General features: G+C 41.2%; 1 protein-coding gene across 1 annotated transcript in view; it reads right to left on the bottom strand.

Annotated features, from left to right (window-relative positions):
- Nucleotides 1-18,515, bottom strand: part of LOC122064454 (phospholipase SGR2-like) — an 83,027-nt gene that overhangs the window by 50,465 nt on the left and 14,047 nt on the right. Inside the window, exon 3 of the mRNA XM_042628153.1 lies at nt 10,190-10,339. Within this exon, the coding sequence (XP_042484087.1) occupies nt 10,190-10,339 (150 nt within the window). The remainder of the gene's footprint in view (nt 1-10,189; nt 10,340-18,515) is intronic.

The following is an 18,515-nucleotide window of genomic DNA, read 5'->3' as shown; positions in this document are numbered from 1 at the left end:
ACCGCCGAAATGTGGGAATTTTTTACAGTATCGGTGGAAATCTTGAACCATGATAAGACCCATATCCAACTTCTCTTTATAAGCAATGTTGATGGCAGATTTACTATCACAACAGAGCTTCATATAAAGGGAAGCAGAGACAACCAAATCTGTGAGAAGATCATGCAGCCATAGGATCTCACAAATGCAATGGGCTATAGCACGGAAGGTTACTTCAGCACTTAACCGGGCAACCACGCCTTGCTTCTTGCTTCACCATGTAACAAAGTTGCCACCAACAAAGGTGCAACAATCAGCAATAGACCTGGGGTCATCAAGAGAACCTACCCAATCAAAATCTGTGAAGGCCTCCACCCTAAGGTGATCATGAAGGGAAAAAAGGTTGCCACGTCCTGGGGCAGGCTTCAAGTATCGGAGAATATGCAGCACAACTTCAATCTATATGGAGTAGGGATCATGCATGTACTGACTGACCAAGCAGACGACAAATGCTATGTCAAGGCGTGCATGAGAACAATATATCAAGCGCCCCACTAATCTCTGACATCCCCCCTTATCCACATAGTCACCTTCCTTACTACTTAGGTGACCATTAGCTTCAATTAGAGTATCTGTCGGATTGTACCCCAGCATGCATGTTTCGGAAAGAAGGTCAACCACATACTTCCGCTAAGACAAGTAGATCCCGCAAGAAGACCAAGCAACTTCAATGCGAAGGAAATAACGAAGTTGTCATAGATCTTTGATCTCGAATTCCTCACCCAATATCTCTTGAGGCAAAAGATCTCTGCCCGATCATCACCAGTAACAATATCATTTACATGGACTATCAAGATAGCAATATTCCCACAAGATCTCTTGATGAATAGAGTGTGTTCAGTATTGCTTTGAGAGTAGCCTGTAGCAACCATAGCCTTATGAAACCGCCTGAACTAATTACGAGGGGATTGCTAGAACCCAAATAATGCATGCTTCAGCTTGCATACCTTCCCTTGGGTCTTGGAGCAAGTTAACCTAGGAGGAGTGTGCATAAACACTTCCTCCTCAAGTTCCCCATGAAGGAACGCATTCTTCGCATCTAGCTGTTGTAGATTCCAATCTAAGTTAACAACACAAGATAACACGGATTGTGTTCATCTTAGCAACTGCAGCAAACGTCTCCTGGTAGTCAATCCCATAAGTTAGAGTAAAGCCCATGGCAACAAGTATGGCCTTGTAACGATCCATTATACCATCAGCCTTTTGTTTCACTATGAAGATCTACTTACACCCAACTGTCTTCTTTTGTGAGGGAAGACACTAATTCCCATGTGTCATTCTTCTTTAAAGCATGCATCTCTTCAACCATAGTTACCTGCCATGTGAGTCTACACCCGATTCCTGCCAGGTTTGATAGAGACAACTATTATAGGAAGAACCGAAGAAGAAAGTGAATCATAAGAAATAGTTTTAGCGATGGATGTAAAGCACAAGACCTAGTGCCTTTACGAATAGCAATAGGTAACTCAAGAGACAGATAATCAGAAGGAGAATTACCTGGGTCCAAGGGGACAAGATCAGGCTCAAGAGAAGACAACTAGCGTGATAGGGTAGGTGTTGGATGTGTAGTGGTCTGAGTCTGTTGTTTGCGACTATAAATCTACATCTCTGGTTGAGGAAGAGCCGAAGTAGGGGAAGTAGGAGTGGCATTATCCCCCTAAAACGAGACACTATCAAGAATAACAAGTTTAAGAGGCGGCGGCGCATCTTCCACAATGGAAGGAGACTCCCCCTGAAAAGGAGCCGAAGTGTAGGACATAGATTCGTGAAAGACCACCCATAGTCACAAACCAACGCCTAGTGGGAGGATGAAAGCACCGATAGCGTTTTTAAGTAGGAGCATACCCAAAAAAATACACAGAAGACCATGAGGATCAAACTTCTCATGATGATCTCGAGCATAACAGACACTACGAAATACCCTGAGACGAAGAGGAAAAGTAGCGGAGCCCTAGAGAAAATCTAGAGGGTAGCAGAAGGTGAGAAATCGAGAAGGCATCTAGTAGATCATAAAGCCATAGTGAGAATCGTGTCACTCCAGTACTGAGGAGGAACATGCATCTCAAACATAAGAGAGCAGGCTACCTCACAAGAGGTGGTGATTCTTCCTCTCAGCAACTTCATTATGTGCCGGAGTATCGACACAACTAGTCTGATGGATCATTCCATGAGTGGAAAGGTACGGCTGAAAGGACCCTTCAAAGTAATCGCGGCCATTGTCACTTTGAAGGATCTTTGTAGCATCGAAGTGAGTCTGAACCATCCGATGAAACTACTAAAAACAATGGAAGGTCTCGCCCTTGGTTCGCATCATATAAATTGAAGTGGTCCGAGAAAGACAGTCAATAAAAGAGACAAACCACTAATAACCATTGATAAACACAAAGTGGGATGGACCCCAAATATCATAATGTATCAATGAAAAAGGAGTGGCACTTTATTTCTAGAAACAAAATAAGTAGTTCGAGTTTGTTTGGCCGATACATAGGCCTCACAAAAAAAATGACTCGAAGTATAATATTTAAAAGACGGAAAAAGCCTAGCTAAAGTTTTAAAAGGAGGATGTCCTAACTGACAATGCCACTGTAGTAACTTAAAATGGGAGGCGACATAGAGGATGTCTGAAGAGCCTGACTAGAGACCAATACCGAGTCATTATCAAGCAAGTATAGACCACCACACACCCTATCGAGCCAATCGTTGCCCTTGTCACCATATCCTAAAAGACAATGAAACGGGAAGGTGACTTTGCATAGAAGACTATTAATAGACAACAGGTTAGTAGAAAAAGAGGGAACATGCAATACAATAGAAAGGGATAAATGAGTATAGCTAACGGCGCCCTTCCCCAAAATAGTGGAATAAATCTGGTTAGCCAACTTGACCTTACCATTACCAGGACAGGTGGTGTACTATGAGAAAAGAGACAAGCACCCTATCAGATGATCGAAAGCCCCCAAGTCTATAATCCAAGGGGTAAAAGGGAAAGACATAGTATGGCCACAAAAAGAGATACCTAACCCAGAAGGGGTGAGAGTCTGGACGTATCAGAAGGCTTTGGAGGGTAGTAAGCTCATCAGATGTTAGCGAGCCAGCTGGAATGCTCGAGACAGAGTCTAAGACCTTAGTAAAAATGGCATGGCCAGGAGTACCGGCATGACCCATCCCTCGCCCTTTGCCAGATGTATCAACAGAATGGCCATGAAGCTTTCAACAGTGCTCCCTGGTGTGGCGCTCCTTGCCACAGTAATTACACTTCACTGGGACTCAGGTAGAGGTGCCACCAAACTGTGGGGCTACATTGAGGGACTGAGTGCCAGAAGCAAGTGCAAATCTATATGTGGGAGCAGCCGAAGCTTGTGAGAGCATAGTGGTACGACGGTTGTCCACAAGTTGGATCAAATCATAATCCTGATCCAAGGTAGGAAAAGGAGTACGACTCAAAACCTGAGACCGCAACTGATCAAACTCCACATTCAGTCCTACCACGAAGTCATAGACCCGAGTCTTGTCCTCTCGTTTCCGAAATCTAGCAACATCAGTAGGAGTTGAAGGGGTATACTTAAAGAAATCCAACTCATTCCTTAGTGTGTGCAGATCATAGTAGTACTATGACAGTGTGAGCCCTCTCTACCTCAGACCCCGAACCTTCTGACATAGTTTGAAGACCTGAGCATCATTCCCCGCCTAGGATTAAATCTCCTATATAGTCTTCTGGATCTTCGCAATAGAGTTAAGAGGGAGATAGCCACGTGAGAGTTGTGGCTGCATGGAGTTGACAAGAAAGGCCATAACCAAATAGTTGGTGCACTCTCACTTGTCAATCTTAGGGCCTATAGTTGGACGCTTTGAGGCTCCAATAAAGTACCTATAATAGCGAAGGGACTTGAAGGAGATGAGGATTGAGTATGAGTGTGTGACCACATAAAGTAGTTTGTACCATCAAGCTTGACAGCATAAAGAAAGGTGGGAAGTTGAGGTTGTTGCTTTATGGTTGTCCTTGTCAGCAACCCAGCCACGTGGCGGTGATGACGTGGACAGTTTGGGTGACGTGGTTGAAAATGATGACGTGGAAGCATTTAATGTCGTTGATGAGATAACAGAGTTGTATGATGTGCATGGAGTGGTTAGATACATCATTGACAGGTGGTGCGGGTTTTCAGGTCAAAACTAACAAAATTGGATTATTTATGCTCAGGGGCATTTTTGGCACTAAAAATGAATTTTTTGGAATATGATTTCTCCATGAAATAGATAGGTTGTAATTTATTTAGTCTAATGCTTCTAATTTTGTCGCGTTCCAATACCGTATAAAGAAGTTACAGCATCCGCGGTCAAAATATAGCTTTATGGCAGTCGGAGGCAGTTTCGGCATTGAAGATGAATTTTTTGGAAGAAATTTCTGCATGTAACGATACGACAAAAATCCAATCTTTCCAACGCTTTTGATTTTATGTTTCAATTCCGTATGAGAAAGTTGCGACATCGAAAAGGTCTAGGGGCATTTTGGTCTTTTTACATGGCTGAGGTCAGACGATCTAGTCTTCTGGAAAGTTGTAGAGCATCGAGTCGTGGTTCAAACGCATTTTGTTTCGGCTCAATCAGAGTTCGTATGAGGAAGTTATGAAGGATTCCGCAGGATCGGTCCGAAAGAATCCGATCTAATATCCCTAGTTGCTCTCGGTGATGGGAGGATTTTTCATATATTAGTTTTTGAAAAATGAGGGGTCTCTGTGCAATTTTCATAAGGTCAGGGCCTTAGGTGTTAGTAGAAAAAGGTGAGCTTGCTCATATGTAGCGCATGTGCAACTTAAGGGCCTCTAGATTCCAATCTCTAAGATCTTATAAGATTGATTTTGAATCTAATCCAAGAGAAGCTAATCCGACAGCTGGTATTAGTTTCAACATTTTGTGAGTGGGAGACGAGCTCCCTTAAAATCCGGAAAAAGGAGCCAATGAGAAAGCGACAACAAAAAGGAACCTAACCGCATACGTCAGCATAACATTAGCTTTGATTTTGCATGATTCTAATCCTATGGTGTAGATCTCTTGTCCGTTAGTTACATCTGATGGCTAATATTAAAAGTTATTTTTTGATATGATCAACGGACCAGATCGCAACGTCGCTTCGCACTCCACTAACGTACGCCACGCCTAGCTCCGAAGATTCCATTTTAGGCTATCTCATTAGCCCAACTTCAAATGGTCATAACTTTCTGACCACAAGGTCAAATTCATCCATTCAAGTTGCAGCTTATTCATTTTTTCGAGCTCTACATATTGGAAGCAAGAAAAGAGGATTTTGAAGGGTGTAAGACTGCGGTTTTTGAGAGAGAAGCTCCCCCCTCCAGTAATGGCCATTGAGTGATTTTCAAAGCTTCAAGTGAGTGATTTGTGCTCCATTAAAGGCTGGTTTATGTGTTGGTGAGCTCTATTAATGGAGTATTGACTCCAAGCTAAAAGAGAAAGAAAAGAGAAGAGAAGAGAGATTGAGGTATTTTGTTAATGCTTTAAAGAGCAAGAAGATAAGGGGAAGAGAAGAGAACAAGGGAGAGCTCCTCAGTGGAGGTTCCAGTGGTCAGTGCAAGTTCCCAGTCCTCCCAGGCAACAGGTTATGAGATTCCTTAACCTTGGATTTACATTATATGCATATATGATTATATGTATGTATGCTAGGGTTAGTTGTGGATGAACTGTAAGCATATGCTAGCTAATTGTGGATGAATATGCTAGGTAGGGCTTGATTGTAGGGCATTGATATAAGCCACAATTTATTGTATTCTTATATTGAGTGCTTAATGGGTGTTAAGCATTGGGAGTGGGTACTACACATTGTACCGGCACTGCGAGTGCCATCTCAACTTTGGCTTGATAAAATTGGGTGTGGGTGCTCCCGACTGTGGGTGTAGTCAAAAGTACTGTATTGAGTAGGCACGAAGCCTTTTATAGGCACTACTTCGAGGACGTAGGTAAATTGCCAAACCTCGTAAAAACCCTATGTTGTGGGTGTGCCCGTTGTTTGCATTATATATATTGAAGTGTGTGGAATGCGGAATGGGTGTGCACACTTGGAAGTGCGTATGAGAGGCAAAGTGTGCATACGACTGTATGCGAACAGGGACAGGTACAGGAACAGGTGTATCAAGTTTTGCTTGGTCAAATATCGGACAGGTTTTTGGGGATCGGAATTGGATTCATTGATTTACCCCCACTCTCAATGACTGCCGGGTTACAACAAAGGTGTCTCCGCCAATGGAAGCAGAAGAGTTGGTAGACATGGTTGCAACTTAAGGGGGTTGCGCTAATGGAAGAGGCACCAGCCAGAGCAAGAAGAAACACCAAAAACTACCAAAAAGCAGGAAAAACCTCAAAAATCCCAAAAAAAAAAAAAAAGGTGAAAACCCTAATAAATTGATTTTGGGGAGATCTCTAAGATAGAGTCCTGAGATAGTAAAGTGGCTAGAGTAGTTAGTGGGGATGTATGTACTAAGGGTCTTAGTAGAAAAAAATTTCATCCAATTGTTTGCAAGTTGGGCATGTGTGATATCTATGCACCAATATGAGGGGGAGTGTTATAATATGGGTACAAGGGTTAATTAGCCATTAAGGGTATTCTTGTACTTGTACCTATTCTAGAACATTCTCTTGTTCATTTTAAATGAAGAGGGACTCTGGTCATATTGACATAAGCCTCATTTTCATTATCCCATAATTCTGGTATTCAACTCCGCATTTGGTTCCTTTGGGGCCCCACAAAGCCCCACACTACCCTGTCATCCTCCACCTCTTATACCCTCCATCTCAAAAACACTGACACCTTTGGGAATTCCAGTTTTCTATCCACTGTTATGTATGCTTCAAATTGTCCTTCGGAGGAGCCACTCTCTGGTTTGATCTTCGCTACCTGCTGCAGGTTGGGTCCCTTCCTTATGGTTTGGGAGGTGATTTTAATGCGGTTCTCTATGGTAATGAAAAGCAAGGTGGTGATCAGTTGGATATGACTTCAGTGGATGCTTTCAATGACTGTATTCAGGACATTCGTGTGAATGACCTGATATAATCAGGCCTTAAATTCACCTAGCACAACGTAGTGGTGATTTTCGGATGCTTGTAAGCTCAATCAAGCGCCTGTTAATGAAGCTTGACTCTCCTCTTTTCCCTCCGCCCATGCATCCTTTGACACCCCAGGTATCTTTGACCACTGTCTTATCTCCCCACTTGTCCAACCTTATATCTCCTTTGGGCCCAAGACATTCAAATATTTGACATGTGGTCCTCTCACCCAAATTCTCTCTCTATTTTCAAGGAAGCTTAGAATAAACCAGTTCAAGCTTATCTGTCCCCACTTACCGCTTTTTCCAAAAAGCTTTGAAATGTGAAATACGCTCTTTTTTTTTTTTTTGGCTAACGACGGGTATCCAAGCCTTCGGCCTGACTAGTCCCGCGGTGTGAAATATGGTCTTAAAGTGTGGAACTCTTACCTCCTTCAGGAACATATCCTCTTGAGCTTTGGACTGCAAGGATAAGTTATCATGCATTCAATTGAGGCTTCCATTAAACCCTCTCAATGCCTCCTTGACTGATGAAGAAAAATAAGTCTCTTTGGACCTCTCCTCTTTGCCGGCTCAATAGGGAAGCTTCCTAAGGCAGAAATCAAAGATTAAATGGTTAGAGATTGGTGATTCTATTTCTGTTTACTTTCCATCGGTCTTTGAAGTCCGTAATAAATATCAACTCCATCCCTATGCATGTGTCTCCAGATGGCTTCTCCTTGTATTGTGTCGAGGACATTAAAGCAATGACTGTTAATTATTTCAAGGAGTTTTTCAGGTCATCTCCAGCTTCCCCTGGTCCTATTCCTGAGAATCTGCTCAACAAGTTCATCCCTGGTCACCTCATCAGTGCTCTCCAGGTCCTAATGGTCAGGATTCTAAATCTCAGGTTTCAACCAAACCGACATATAGGTCGAAACCTGCGAAATTTCAGGGAAACCAGGTACTTTTTTGGTGCTGTGTGGAAACCTTGGTTTCAATCCACCCCAAGAAAGTGGTTTTTTTTTTTTTCGTGAACAGCCTATTTTTTACCTTAGCGAATCTATAAACTATTTTCACAAAAAAAGAACACCTAAAATGGTACTTGTGGTGTTAACCCAAGTTCCCAGTGTACACTGAATGATGTTGTACAGTAGCCTTTTTTTCTTTTTTTTAGGTGAATAAAAAATTCATTACCAAGAAGAAGAAAACTTATACACTAGCTTTGTTAATTTGTTATAAACACTGAATCTACACATAACTTACATACTAGAAAGTTTTAGTATTTGGGTTTCTTCTCTGCATCATGGGAAATTATAAAGATAATCTCATCAAAGCCATCACGAGTGTCTTCTTCAATCCCAGCCAGATCAAGTGGATTAACAGATAATGTCATCAATTCTCGATAGAGTTTCTTCTGTGCTGCAGTTGAGTTTTTTTTCTCTTTTTCCTCCTCTTCCTCATCCTCCTCCTCTTATTCTTCTCCTTCATTTTTTTTTCCTTCTCCTCTTCCTTCCTCTGCTACAGCTGCAGGCAATGGAGTGCCTGCTGCTTGCCGGTGGTAGTGGCTGCAGCTGGCCGGTGGCAGTGGCTTCTCTCAGTTTGAGTCTGTTCCGGTTTCTGAAAAAACAGGGGTTCACCATTCATGGGAGTTTTGTCGAGATGTCGTGGTTTCTGCACTCTCACAGAACTCACACCTGAGACAGTCAATACAACCCCAAGACACCTATTTTTTATTTTTATTGTTTTGCTTCGGTTTGTCTGTCTCTGTAACATGGTTTTCCAATACAATATGTATCGATACTTAACTCCTTGCTTTTACCATCATTCCCTGCACTTCACTAACACTCCGACTAATGATTTGGCAGCCTAACAGTTAGATAAATAGGGAAGGCCTTGGATACTCTTCCTATGAAATTTGGTGAGATATCACAATTGTATGGCTTACTACATATGGGATTTTAACCTTGGGTTGCAATGGTTCTTTTTAAGCATTTTTTTTTCTCCATCACTTGCCTAGACTTCTCAAACATTAAGGTAATGAAATAGGTTTCAATGTGAACAGAGGTTCAAAAAAGAACCAAAAGGGGAAAAATAGCATTATTCTCCTAACATCAGAAACAATAGCTTTCCATACACAAGTATGCCAACCACCATAATTCACCCACGCAATATCCTCCTCCATAGCTCTCCTGACCATGATAAGTACACAACTAATAAAGCATTACTTAATTAAAAATATTTAAAATCCTTATATTTCACTCATTCCGAATTCCCCAAAACTTGCATTACGAATATAACCTTATTACCGAAGGCAAATTTTACCACCATCTCAACATCAAAGTAAATGAATAATTAGATGATAGATATGTACTTAAAAAATAAGAATTCTACTTTCTCCCAAGCAAAATAAAAACCATTATTAATATATCTTACAAGAATATCAAACCCTAATTTCTCTTCCCTACCCATGTCTTTCCCTCAATAGTTAGCCATAGAATATTAAACTTGGCTATGTTATCGTACATTTGACCCTAAAAGATCTTAAGAATTTCAAGGGCATGTTCATTATCACCTCTTCAGTATCCATCTAACCAATTAGATTTGAGAAAAATTAAAAGAGTTCAACCTCTTCCTTAAAGCCTTGAAGGTTTAGAACCAAACAAGATTGAAACTTTTTCAAAACAAGTACCCACTCAGAATTGAAAACCAGTTAAGATGCAATATAAGTATTTATTAGTAACTTTAACAATTTGCAATTACTTCGGATTACAACATTTCAAATTCTCAATCTATTTCAGCTGTCTACCTTAAAAAATATTAGTCTTAGGACTGACTACAGACAATCTCAAAGAAATATGTATCCAGGAACCTTGGCTTTTAGTTAAGATAATTCAACAGCACCAATCCATTAACTACCTAAGTGGTTGAATCTCCAGTTACATAAAGCTGAGTTTCAATAGGAGAGTACAAGAAGATTAATTGTCTAATGGAATCTGTGTAAAGCTGAATTACATCTTGAATTCCCAGAACCGCAACTAAACAACCATTAACATCTTCAATAATTGTAGCAAGCAGACAGCCAAAAATAAATAAATAAATGCATTAAATTAACTTACCGAATTGACTATATCCTGGCAGTAGATAGGGCTCATATAATATAATATATCATGAACAGTCGCACCGAGCATGGTACGCAAACCTCGTACGCCATCTAATGTAATTTTTTCAACTGCACTTTCACCACTAAGCTTCAATCCCCTTCTCCACTGAAATGGAAACACTCTATGAGATATTTTCACCAAATGTCGAGAAAAAAAACCACATAAACGACCATTGTCAAAGAGAAAGCTAACAAACTAAAGCAATTGGATACAATTAACATCAAGAAGAATGTGCAGAGAACAAAATATAAGAACGATCTAAGGATATTGTGAATTGGATAAAGTTATTCCATGTCCGAAACAAACATTTCCTCTCTTGGAATCTTACATGTTGAACCTATCCAGAATATTATCTATGTAGTTGGATTGTAACAAGCCTACATCCTATTCTTGTGATCACTCATAAGTTTATCCCAAGGATGTAACTGCCTTCACCAACATCTTTCATTAGGAAATTAGTAGACAACCACACATTTACAGATGTCAGCGTGCCCACATCATTCCCAATAAGCAATATATCATCCACATATAGGGCCATAAAATAGACAACATTCCCACACACCTTTATGTACATGCATGCCTCATCCATATTCTGTTCAAACCCAAGCATTTTGATGGTCTGATAAAAAAGGATGTACTAGCTCCTAGAGGCCTACTTGAGACCACAAATTGATCTCAACAACTTACACACCTTGGTTTCTTCTCCCTCAGATGTAAACCCTTATGGCCGTTGCATATAGATATATTGATGTGTTCCGAAACCCTATTTGGATCGCTTACGGGGCCCACTTTAAACATTCAAAATCCAACTACAATGAGAAGTGGCAATTTTGTAATTAAATGGAAGGGCAAAAATGTGAATAAACTAAAATTTATGATAGAATGGCAAAATTGTAATTAAGGGGAATCGTTAAGGGCCTTGATACTTTAAGGGAAGGACACAGAGGTGATTAGTGTTTATTTCGTAGGGATAAATTAGGAAGAAAATTAAGATTATGGGACATGACGGAATAAAAGGTATAACAAGGGGTATAATAGGTAATCAAACGACAGGGAGGGAAATAACAGCTCACGTTATCTTCTTCAACCTTTTCTCAAAACTAGAAAACCAGTCAAAGAAGGATTCGTGTACGATTGAGGGAACTCCATACAGACACCAATCGAACTGAGATTCGAGGTGGTAGGTCGTAATTTTGAACCCTACTGGAAGCAATCAGTGACAGGTCCAACAAGCAACCAGGAGAGGCTCGAGAAATCACTGCAACCCTCGAGTGGACCTTGCAGAACCAGATGTCAAGCTTCTAGGGTTTAAATTGCCTAAGGGTAGGCTACCTCCAACCCAACTTTCAGAGTCACTCAATTGGGAATAAAGAGTCAGCAAAGATATTCTATTAACCTGATATCATTGCCCAGAACAGGGTGTCAACAGCAAGCATAAAAATAATAAGAGAGGAAGAAAAAGAAATAAAGAGAGAGAAAGAGATTGTAGGACGGGGGGGAAAGGAGAGGTCACACGACCATTGCCAAGCACCAATCCGGCATGAATTGGGTTACATGTCTATTTATAATAAACAGAAATAAAAAAAAACTTCCTAATCAAAATCTAAGACTGATATAGAAAAAAAGATCTCCTAATTACTACCTAAGACCTAGAGTGACACAAATAGAAACAAAACAACAACAACAAACAAACTCAGCTTTATCCCATCTTAATGGGGTCAGCTACATGGATCCAAGGAAAAAATAAAATAAAATAAAAGGAAAACCAAAATGAAAGTAGATTGAAGAGAAAAGAAAGGTTAGAGATGAGAGTAAGAGGAAAGAGGCAACAGCCCAGCAAGTCAGGAAAATCTCAGCTAAATGGGTTAGGCTATGTGGATCTGCCCTCCAATGGGCTCTATCCAAAGTCATACTTGCGACAAGACCGAGAAAGTGCATGTCATTCTTCACCACTTCGCTTATGGTCATTTTAGGCTGGCCGCTAGCTCTTTTGTCTCCTTCCATCTGTATCAGGTCACTCCTTCATACTGAGGCATCCACTGATCTTCTTTGAACATGGCCACACCACCTTAGCTGACTTTCGCGAAGCTTTTCGTTGATCAGGGCAACTCCCAAAGAGAAACACAATAAACTTAAATTGGAAATTCCGTACTTGTCTAATAACTACCAAAATAAAAGATTATTTTTGTAACGTGAAAATAATGATAGAACTGTCCAGAGGGGCATTCTTGTCATTGTAATGTCTCATCCAACTATTGAAAATAAGGTCAGGCTTGGTGAAAATTGACACGTCATAATTCCCAAATCAACATGGTATCAGAGCGGGTGAGCTTTCCCCTTCCAAAACCCTAATCCACCATTGATTCTCTCTCCTCCATCGTCCTTCTCTCTCTCTCTCTCTCCCTCTCCCGTTTTTCTCCTTTCAGGGAGCTCTACCGCATTTTCTCCTCACTGCGGTCTCTTTCTCTCCCTCGCGGGGTCCTCTTCTTCCCTATTTTATGTCATTTGAGTTCTTGCCCTTGATGGTGAGTTTCTTCCCACTAGGGTTGTTTTATGGGTTCATCCCCATATGTTGACAGATTTCGGATCTCTATATTCGGTTAGATCTGAACTTTCTCTGCAAGATTGAAGATATCTCTTTTTTAGACCAGCACCCATCTCATCAGAGGATTCTACCACATCATTTCCTTTGGATGGGGTAAGTCCTAGTTCCAATGGAGACTACCCTTTGTTCACTACTAGCTCCATCAAGTTGGATGGGAGCAGCTATCTGATGTGGTCCAGATCTTGTTTCTTGTCTATCAATTCCCAAGGTTATTCTGGATACCTCACAGGTGCTACTGCTAGCCCTACTACTACTGGTGCTCCTCAGGAGGCATGCTGCCGACTGCTTGGTGATGATATATCCCATCAATTCAATGACACCCTATATTGGTCAGGGTTATCTGTTGTTAGATACTGCAGCAGTTTTTTGGAAAGCTAATAAAGAAATCTATTCCCAGCTGGGGAGTACTGCTTAGTGCTTTTAGCCGAGGAAGAAACCCCATGGGGGTACTCAGAAGAATATAATTGTGTCCCAATACTACTCTGAACTCCATGGTATATGGCATGAACTTGATTATTATGAGGCTTATCAGCCTAGTTGCGCTACAAAAAGTTGTTGGTTTCAAAAAGTGTGAGAAGATGTTGCGAGTATATGATTTCCTGGCTGGCTTGAATGTGGAATTTGATCAAATTCGAGCTCATATGCTTAACTGTGATCCCTTTCCCACACTGGAGCAGGCTCATTCCCTGATTCAAGTTAAGTAGTTGTACAGTTATGCTCCAGCCTATCTCATAGGAACGCTCTGCCTTGAACATTACATCAGATCTCATTTCTCAACCTACTATTAATATGGCAAGAAACAGTGCTCCTTCTACTATTGACAAGTCAGTTGTCAAGTGTGATTACTGTGGTAAGGAGAGAGACACTAATGAGACCTGCTGGAAACTTCATGGGAGGCCAGCCAATTTTTTTGGGCGTACTCAAGGCCATGGGCATTCCAACCAGTCCTAGGCAAATCAGGCCAAGACATCAGTTACTTCTGATTCCACTACTGCCATCGGTTCTTCTTTTTCCCAAGATGAGATGGCTATGTAGCATCGCATGATGTCCAAGATGATTTTTCATCTTCCTCTGTTGTTGTTGCTGCCTCTCTGCCAGTTGTTACCTTTGCATCTCATTCTACCCATTCAGGAATTGCTTTTCGTGGTCATTGTGCATCTATTGGTTCACAACCCCGGATACTTGATTCAGGTGCCATAGATTAGATGACTGGGTCACCCAGTTTATTTTCTACATATTCTCCATCCTCAGGTAAAACCAAGGTTCGAGTGGCTGAGGGTTCCCTCCCACCTATCGCTAGGATGGGAACTATCAAATGCTCCCCATCGTTGTCTCTCTCCTTTGTTCTGCATATCCCTAAGTTTTCTATTAATCTCTTATCCATTGGTAGTATTACTAAGGATTTGAATTGCAAAGTCACCTTCTTCCCTACCCATTATGGGTTTCAGGATTTGGTGATGGGGGCAACGATTGGCAATGGAAAAGTGAGTGGTGGTCTCTACTATTTGGACATTGGATCTACACCAACTATACCTACTCAGGCACATTATACAGCTTCAGAGTTGGCACTATCTGAGTAATACAGTTGGCATCGTCATTTAGGGCACCCCCCTTTGGTTATCTAAGTTATTTCCAGTTTTATTTTAAGCAATGTCATCCGAGCCAATTCTTTTGTGATGCTTGTGTGTTTGCTAAACAAACTCGGAATGTTTTTTCTAGTTCTGATAATGGAAGTATTGTTCCTTTTTCATTGATTCATTCTGATGTTTGGGGCCCTGGCCGTCGTGTCTATGACTGACCATCGATGGTTTGTTACTTTCATTAATTGTTATACTCGACTTCCATGGATATATCTATTGCATCATAAGAATAAAGTCTTCCATTGTTTCCAGCAATTTCATTGTTTGGTTAAGAATCAATATAAGTTCTCCCAGGGGCCTTTGGTGATCCTTTTACGGGATACTCTGCCACTCAGAAGGGATACAAGTGCTACTACCCACCTTCTCAACATGTGCTAATTACCATAGATGTGGTGTTCCATGAGACAAAGGCTCACTATTCATCTTTGGCACCTCTTCAAGGGGGTCTACTGTAAGGGAAGAGGTACCTCTGATTCCTCCATTTGATGGTCCACCACTTCAGGTGGAAGAGGAGACTGTGATTGAAAAGGGGCACAAGAGGATTCTATACAGGAGGAGCCCATAGTCTACTCAGAAGGAGTTATAGGTGTATTCTCGCCAAAAGAGAACATACACCACTACCACCATCACTGCCCATGTCCAATCACATTTGGATGGAACGCAACCTCCATAGATGGACCTCCAACTCTCACTCTTTTGACAAGATTGGAAGGCCATCTTCTTTTATGCTAGCATCAAACTCCATTTTCACCCCTTAGGCCTGTTTGAGACACCCCTAGGCAAGGATTAAAGTATCGGTATAGGTCGTCGCATCGGTCGGCCAAAATTAAGATACGTATCGGAGGGTATCGTATCGTATCGGAGATACGCTAAGATACGCTAAAGATATGCACATAAATGGATAGAAAACACTTTTTATACACTTTTGCATAAAAAATCGTTAAAAAAAACTATTAATAACATGTATTATGCATAAAAACTAAAATGAGGGTATCGCACTAAGAATTCAAGGTTTGCAGTTGTCCCAAAAATGTAAAATCCTTATTCCCAACCTTGATTTCCACTTTAGTTAGAGAGAAATATGGTTGGCAGCAACTTTGGAACAAAAACCCCTCAAAAAATCGTCTTTTTCTGAAAAATGACCCATCTTGGACATTATATGACCGTAGCGCACTGTATCGGTACGTATCGTACTGTATCGATCGATACATACTGATACATACCGATACATATCGATACGTACATTTCACCTCAATTTTATATTTTCCAGAGTATCGGTGCGTATCGTATCAGTATGTATTTGTGCGTATCGGTATGTATCGTAGGATACACATCAATACGAAAGGATTTTAAAAATTCCATGCATCATATCAGTGTGTATCGTATCGGTAAGGCCACTATAGATACATATCGGCCGATACGGTACGATACGTATTGATACTTAAAAACCATGCCCCTAGGAACAGGCTCATTGTTGTCTCCTGGGGCCTCCCTCTCTCTTCTCTCTCTCCCCCCAAGGGCTTGTTGCCCCTTTAGTCTTTAGTGTTTTTCCTTTTTGCCCTTAAGCTTTTATATATTCCACCTCATTTCTTTCTTTTTGGTAACGAATTTATTATTCATAAAAAAAAAAAAAAGAGGAGGTTCGTGAGAACTGATAATCATACAGAATAAAAGGAAGGCTCCTTTCAAACCTACCTTGCGGACCGTGGTATTGTTCATCAAACCAGTCGTGTTGATACACATGCTCAAAATGGGGTCGTAGAGACAAAAAATAGACACCTGTTGGAGGTTACCAGATCTCTCATGTTTGAGATGCATGTGCCTGTCCCATATTGGAGTGAGGCTATTCTTACTGTAGTATATCTCATTAATCGGATGTCATCTCGTGTTTTGGGGTTTTGCAGTCCCATTGAGATACTCACAAGATCCAAATCTTTCGTGGTGCCTCCCACGAGTTTTTGTTTGTTTGCTTTGCTCAGAACCAGCATCTCTATGGCAAGCTTGATCCCAAGGGTGTTTGGTGTATATTTGTGGTATACTTTGCCATTCATAAGGGATACAAGTGCCACCACCCACCTTCTCGGCGTATGCTAGTTCCCATGGATGTGGTTTTCCATAAGATAGAGGCATACTATTCATCTTTGGCACCTCTTCAAGGGGAGTTTGCTGAAAGGGAAGAGCTACCTTTTATTCCTCCATTTGATGGTCCACCACTTCAGGTGGAAGATAAGACTGTGACTAGAAAGGGACACAAGAGGATTATGTACAGGAGGAGCCCATAGTCTGCTCAAAAGGAGTTACAGGTGTATTCTCGCCAGAAGAAGAGAATAGACACCACTACCAATATCACTGCCCCTATCCAATCACAACTGCCTTTTGATCCATAGCCTACTTTCCCATCGAGTAACCTTTTCCCACCTGATCCATCACTTGAAATCCCTATTGCTGTTCGTCAAGGAAGTAGGAGTCAACATCTTATTTCTAATGTTGTGTCTTATAGTTCCCTATCGTGCTTTTGTGTCTTCTCTATCCTTTGTTTCCATTCCCCAAACTGGGCAGGAGGCGCATCCAGAATGCCAGAGGAAAGAAGCAATTGATGAGGAAATGAGGGCGCAAGGAAAGAATGGCATGTGGGACTTAGTTACTCTCCTATTACATAAGAAGATTGTGGGATGCAAATAGGTGTTCACAAGCAAGCATAATGAAAAGACACAAGGCAAGATTGGTGGCCAAAGGCTTTACTCAGACCTATAGGATTGACTACTAGGAGACGTTTGCCCTTGTTGCCGAAATGAACACAGTCCAAGTGATTATTTCTTGTGCAGTGAACATTAGATAGGGGAGCTACGGCACTTAGATGTCACGAATGCTTTCCACCATAGTGAACTAATTGAAGAAGTATATATGCATGTCCTCCAGGCTACTCTGGCGAGGAAACTGAAGGGAAAGTTTGCAAGCTAAAGAGGGCACTATATGGGCTGAAGCAATCTCCCAGGGCATGGTTTGGCAACTTCCATAAGGCCATGACCACAGTAGGATTCAAACAAAGTAATGGTGATCACACCCTATTCATAAAGAGGGTGGGTAACCAGGTTACTATCCTTATTGCCCTTACTGTGTATGTGGATGATATAGTTGTCATTTCGAATGATTCAGCTGAAATCTACTCAAAGCTTAACTGGGTAAGGAGATTAAAATCAAGGACCTAGCAAACTGAGATACTTCCTTGGTATTGAGGTGGCAAGGTCTACTAAAAGGTGTAGTTCTCTCCCCAAAAAAATACACCCTAGATCTTCTTTCAGAGACTGGTATGCTGGGTTGTAAGCCATTTAATACACCTATTAAAGCTAAAAGTCACCTGAAAAGCAAGGAAGGTGAACCTGTTGATAAGGGTCGATATCAAATTTTGGTTGGACCACTTATTTATCTATCCCATACTCGACCAAAAATTGCCCATGCAGTCAGTTTGGTGAATAAGTACATGCATGATCCCTATACTTCTCACATGGAAGTTGTGTTTCGCATTCTTCGTTACCTGAAGTCAGCTCCAAGGAAAGGCAATTTGTTCTCTCCCTTTGATCATATACGTGTAGAGGCGTATACTAATGCTGATTGGCCTAGCTCCCCAGATGATCGTCAATCCACATCAGGCTATTGTACCTTTATTAGTGAAAACCTTGTTACACGGCATACCAAGAAGCAAACAATTATGGCCAGATCTAGTGTGGAGGCTAAGTTTCAAGCCAGCATTTGTGAGTTACTTTAGCTTCAGGGATTCCTTCAAGACCTGGGTGTGCTTGTCCAATTGCCCATGTTGTTGTATTGTGATTTTCAAAATGATCATACTAAGCATGTGGAGATTGACAGGCATTTTATCAAGGAGAAATTGGAGCAAGGTCTTATATGTATCCCTTTTGTGAGAAGCGGAGATCAGCTAGCAGATGTTCTTACAAAGGGACTTATTAGTAAAGTTTTTTTCATTCTATTATATGCAAGTTGGGTATGTGTGATATCCATGCACCAACTTAAGAGGAGT

This window comes from Macadamia integrifolia, chromosome 2 (assembly GCF_013358625.1).
Source record: "Macadamia integrifolia cultivar HAES 741 chromosome 2, SCU_Mint_v3, whole genome shotgun sequence".
In the NCBI taxonomy this organism is placed as follows: Eukaryota; Viridiplantae; Streptophyta; class Magnoliopsida; order Proteales; family Proteaceae; genus Macadamia; species Macadamia integrifolia.
Note: the sequence above shows the minus strand (reverse complement) of the source record. Positions and strands in the feature narration are given on the sequence as shown.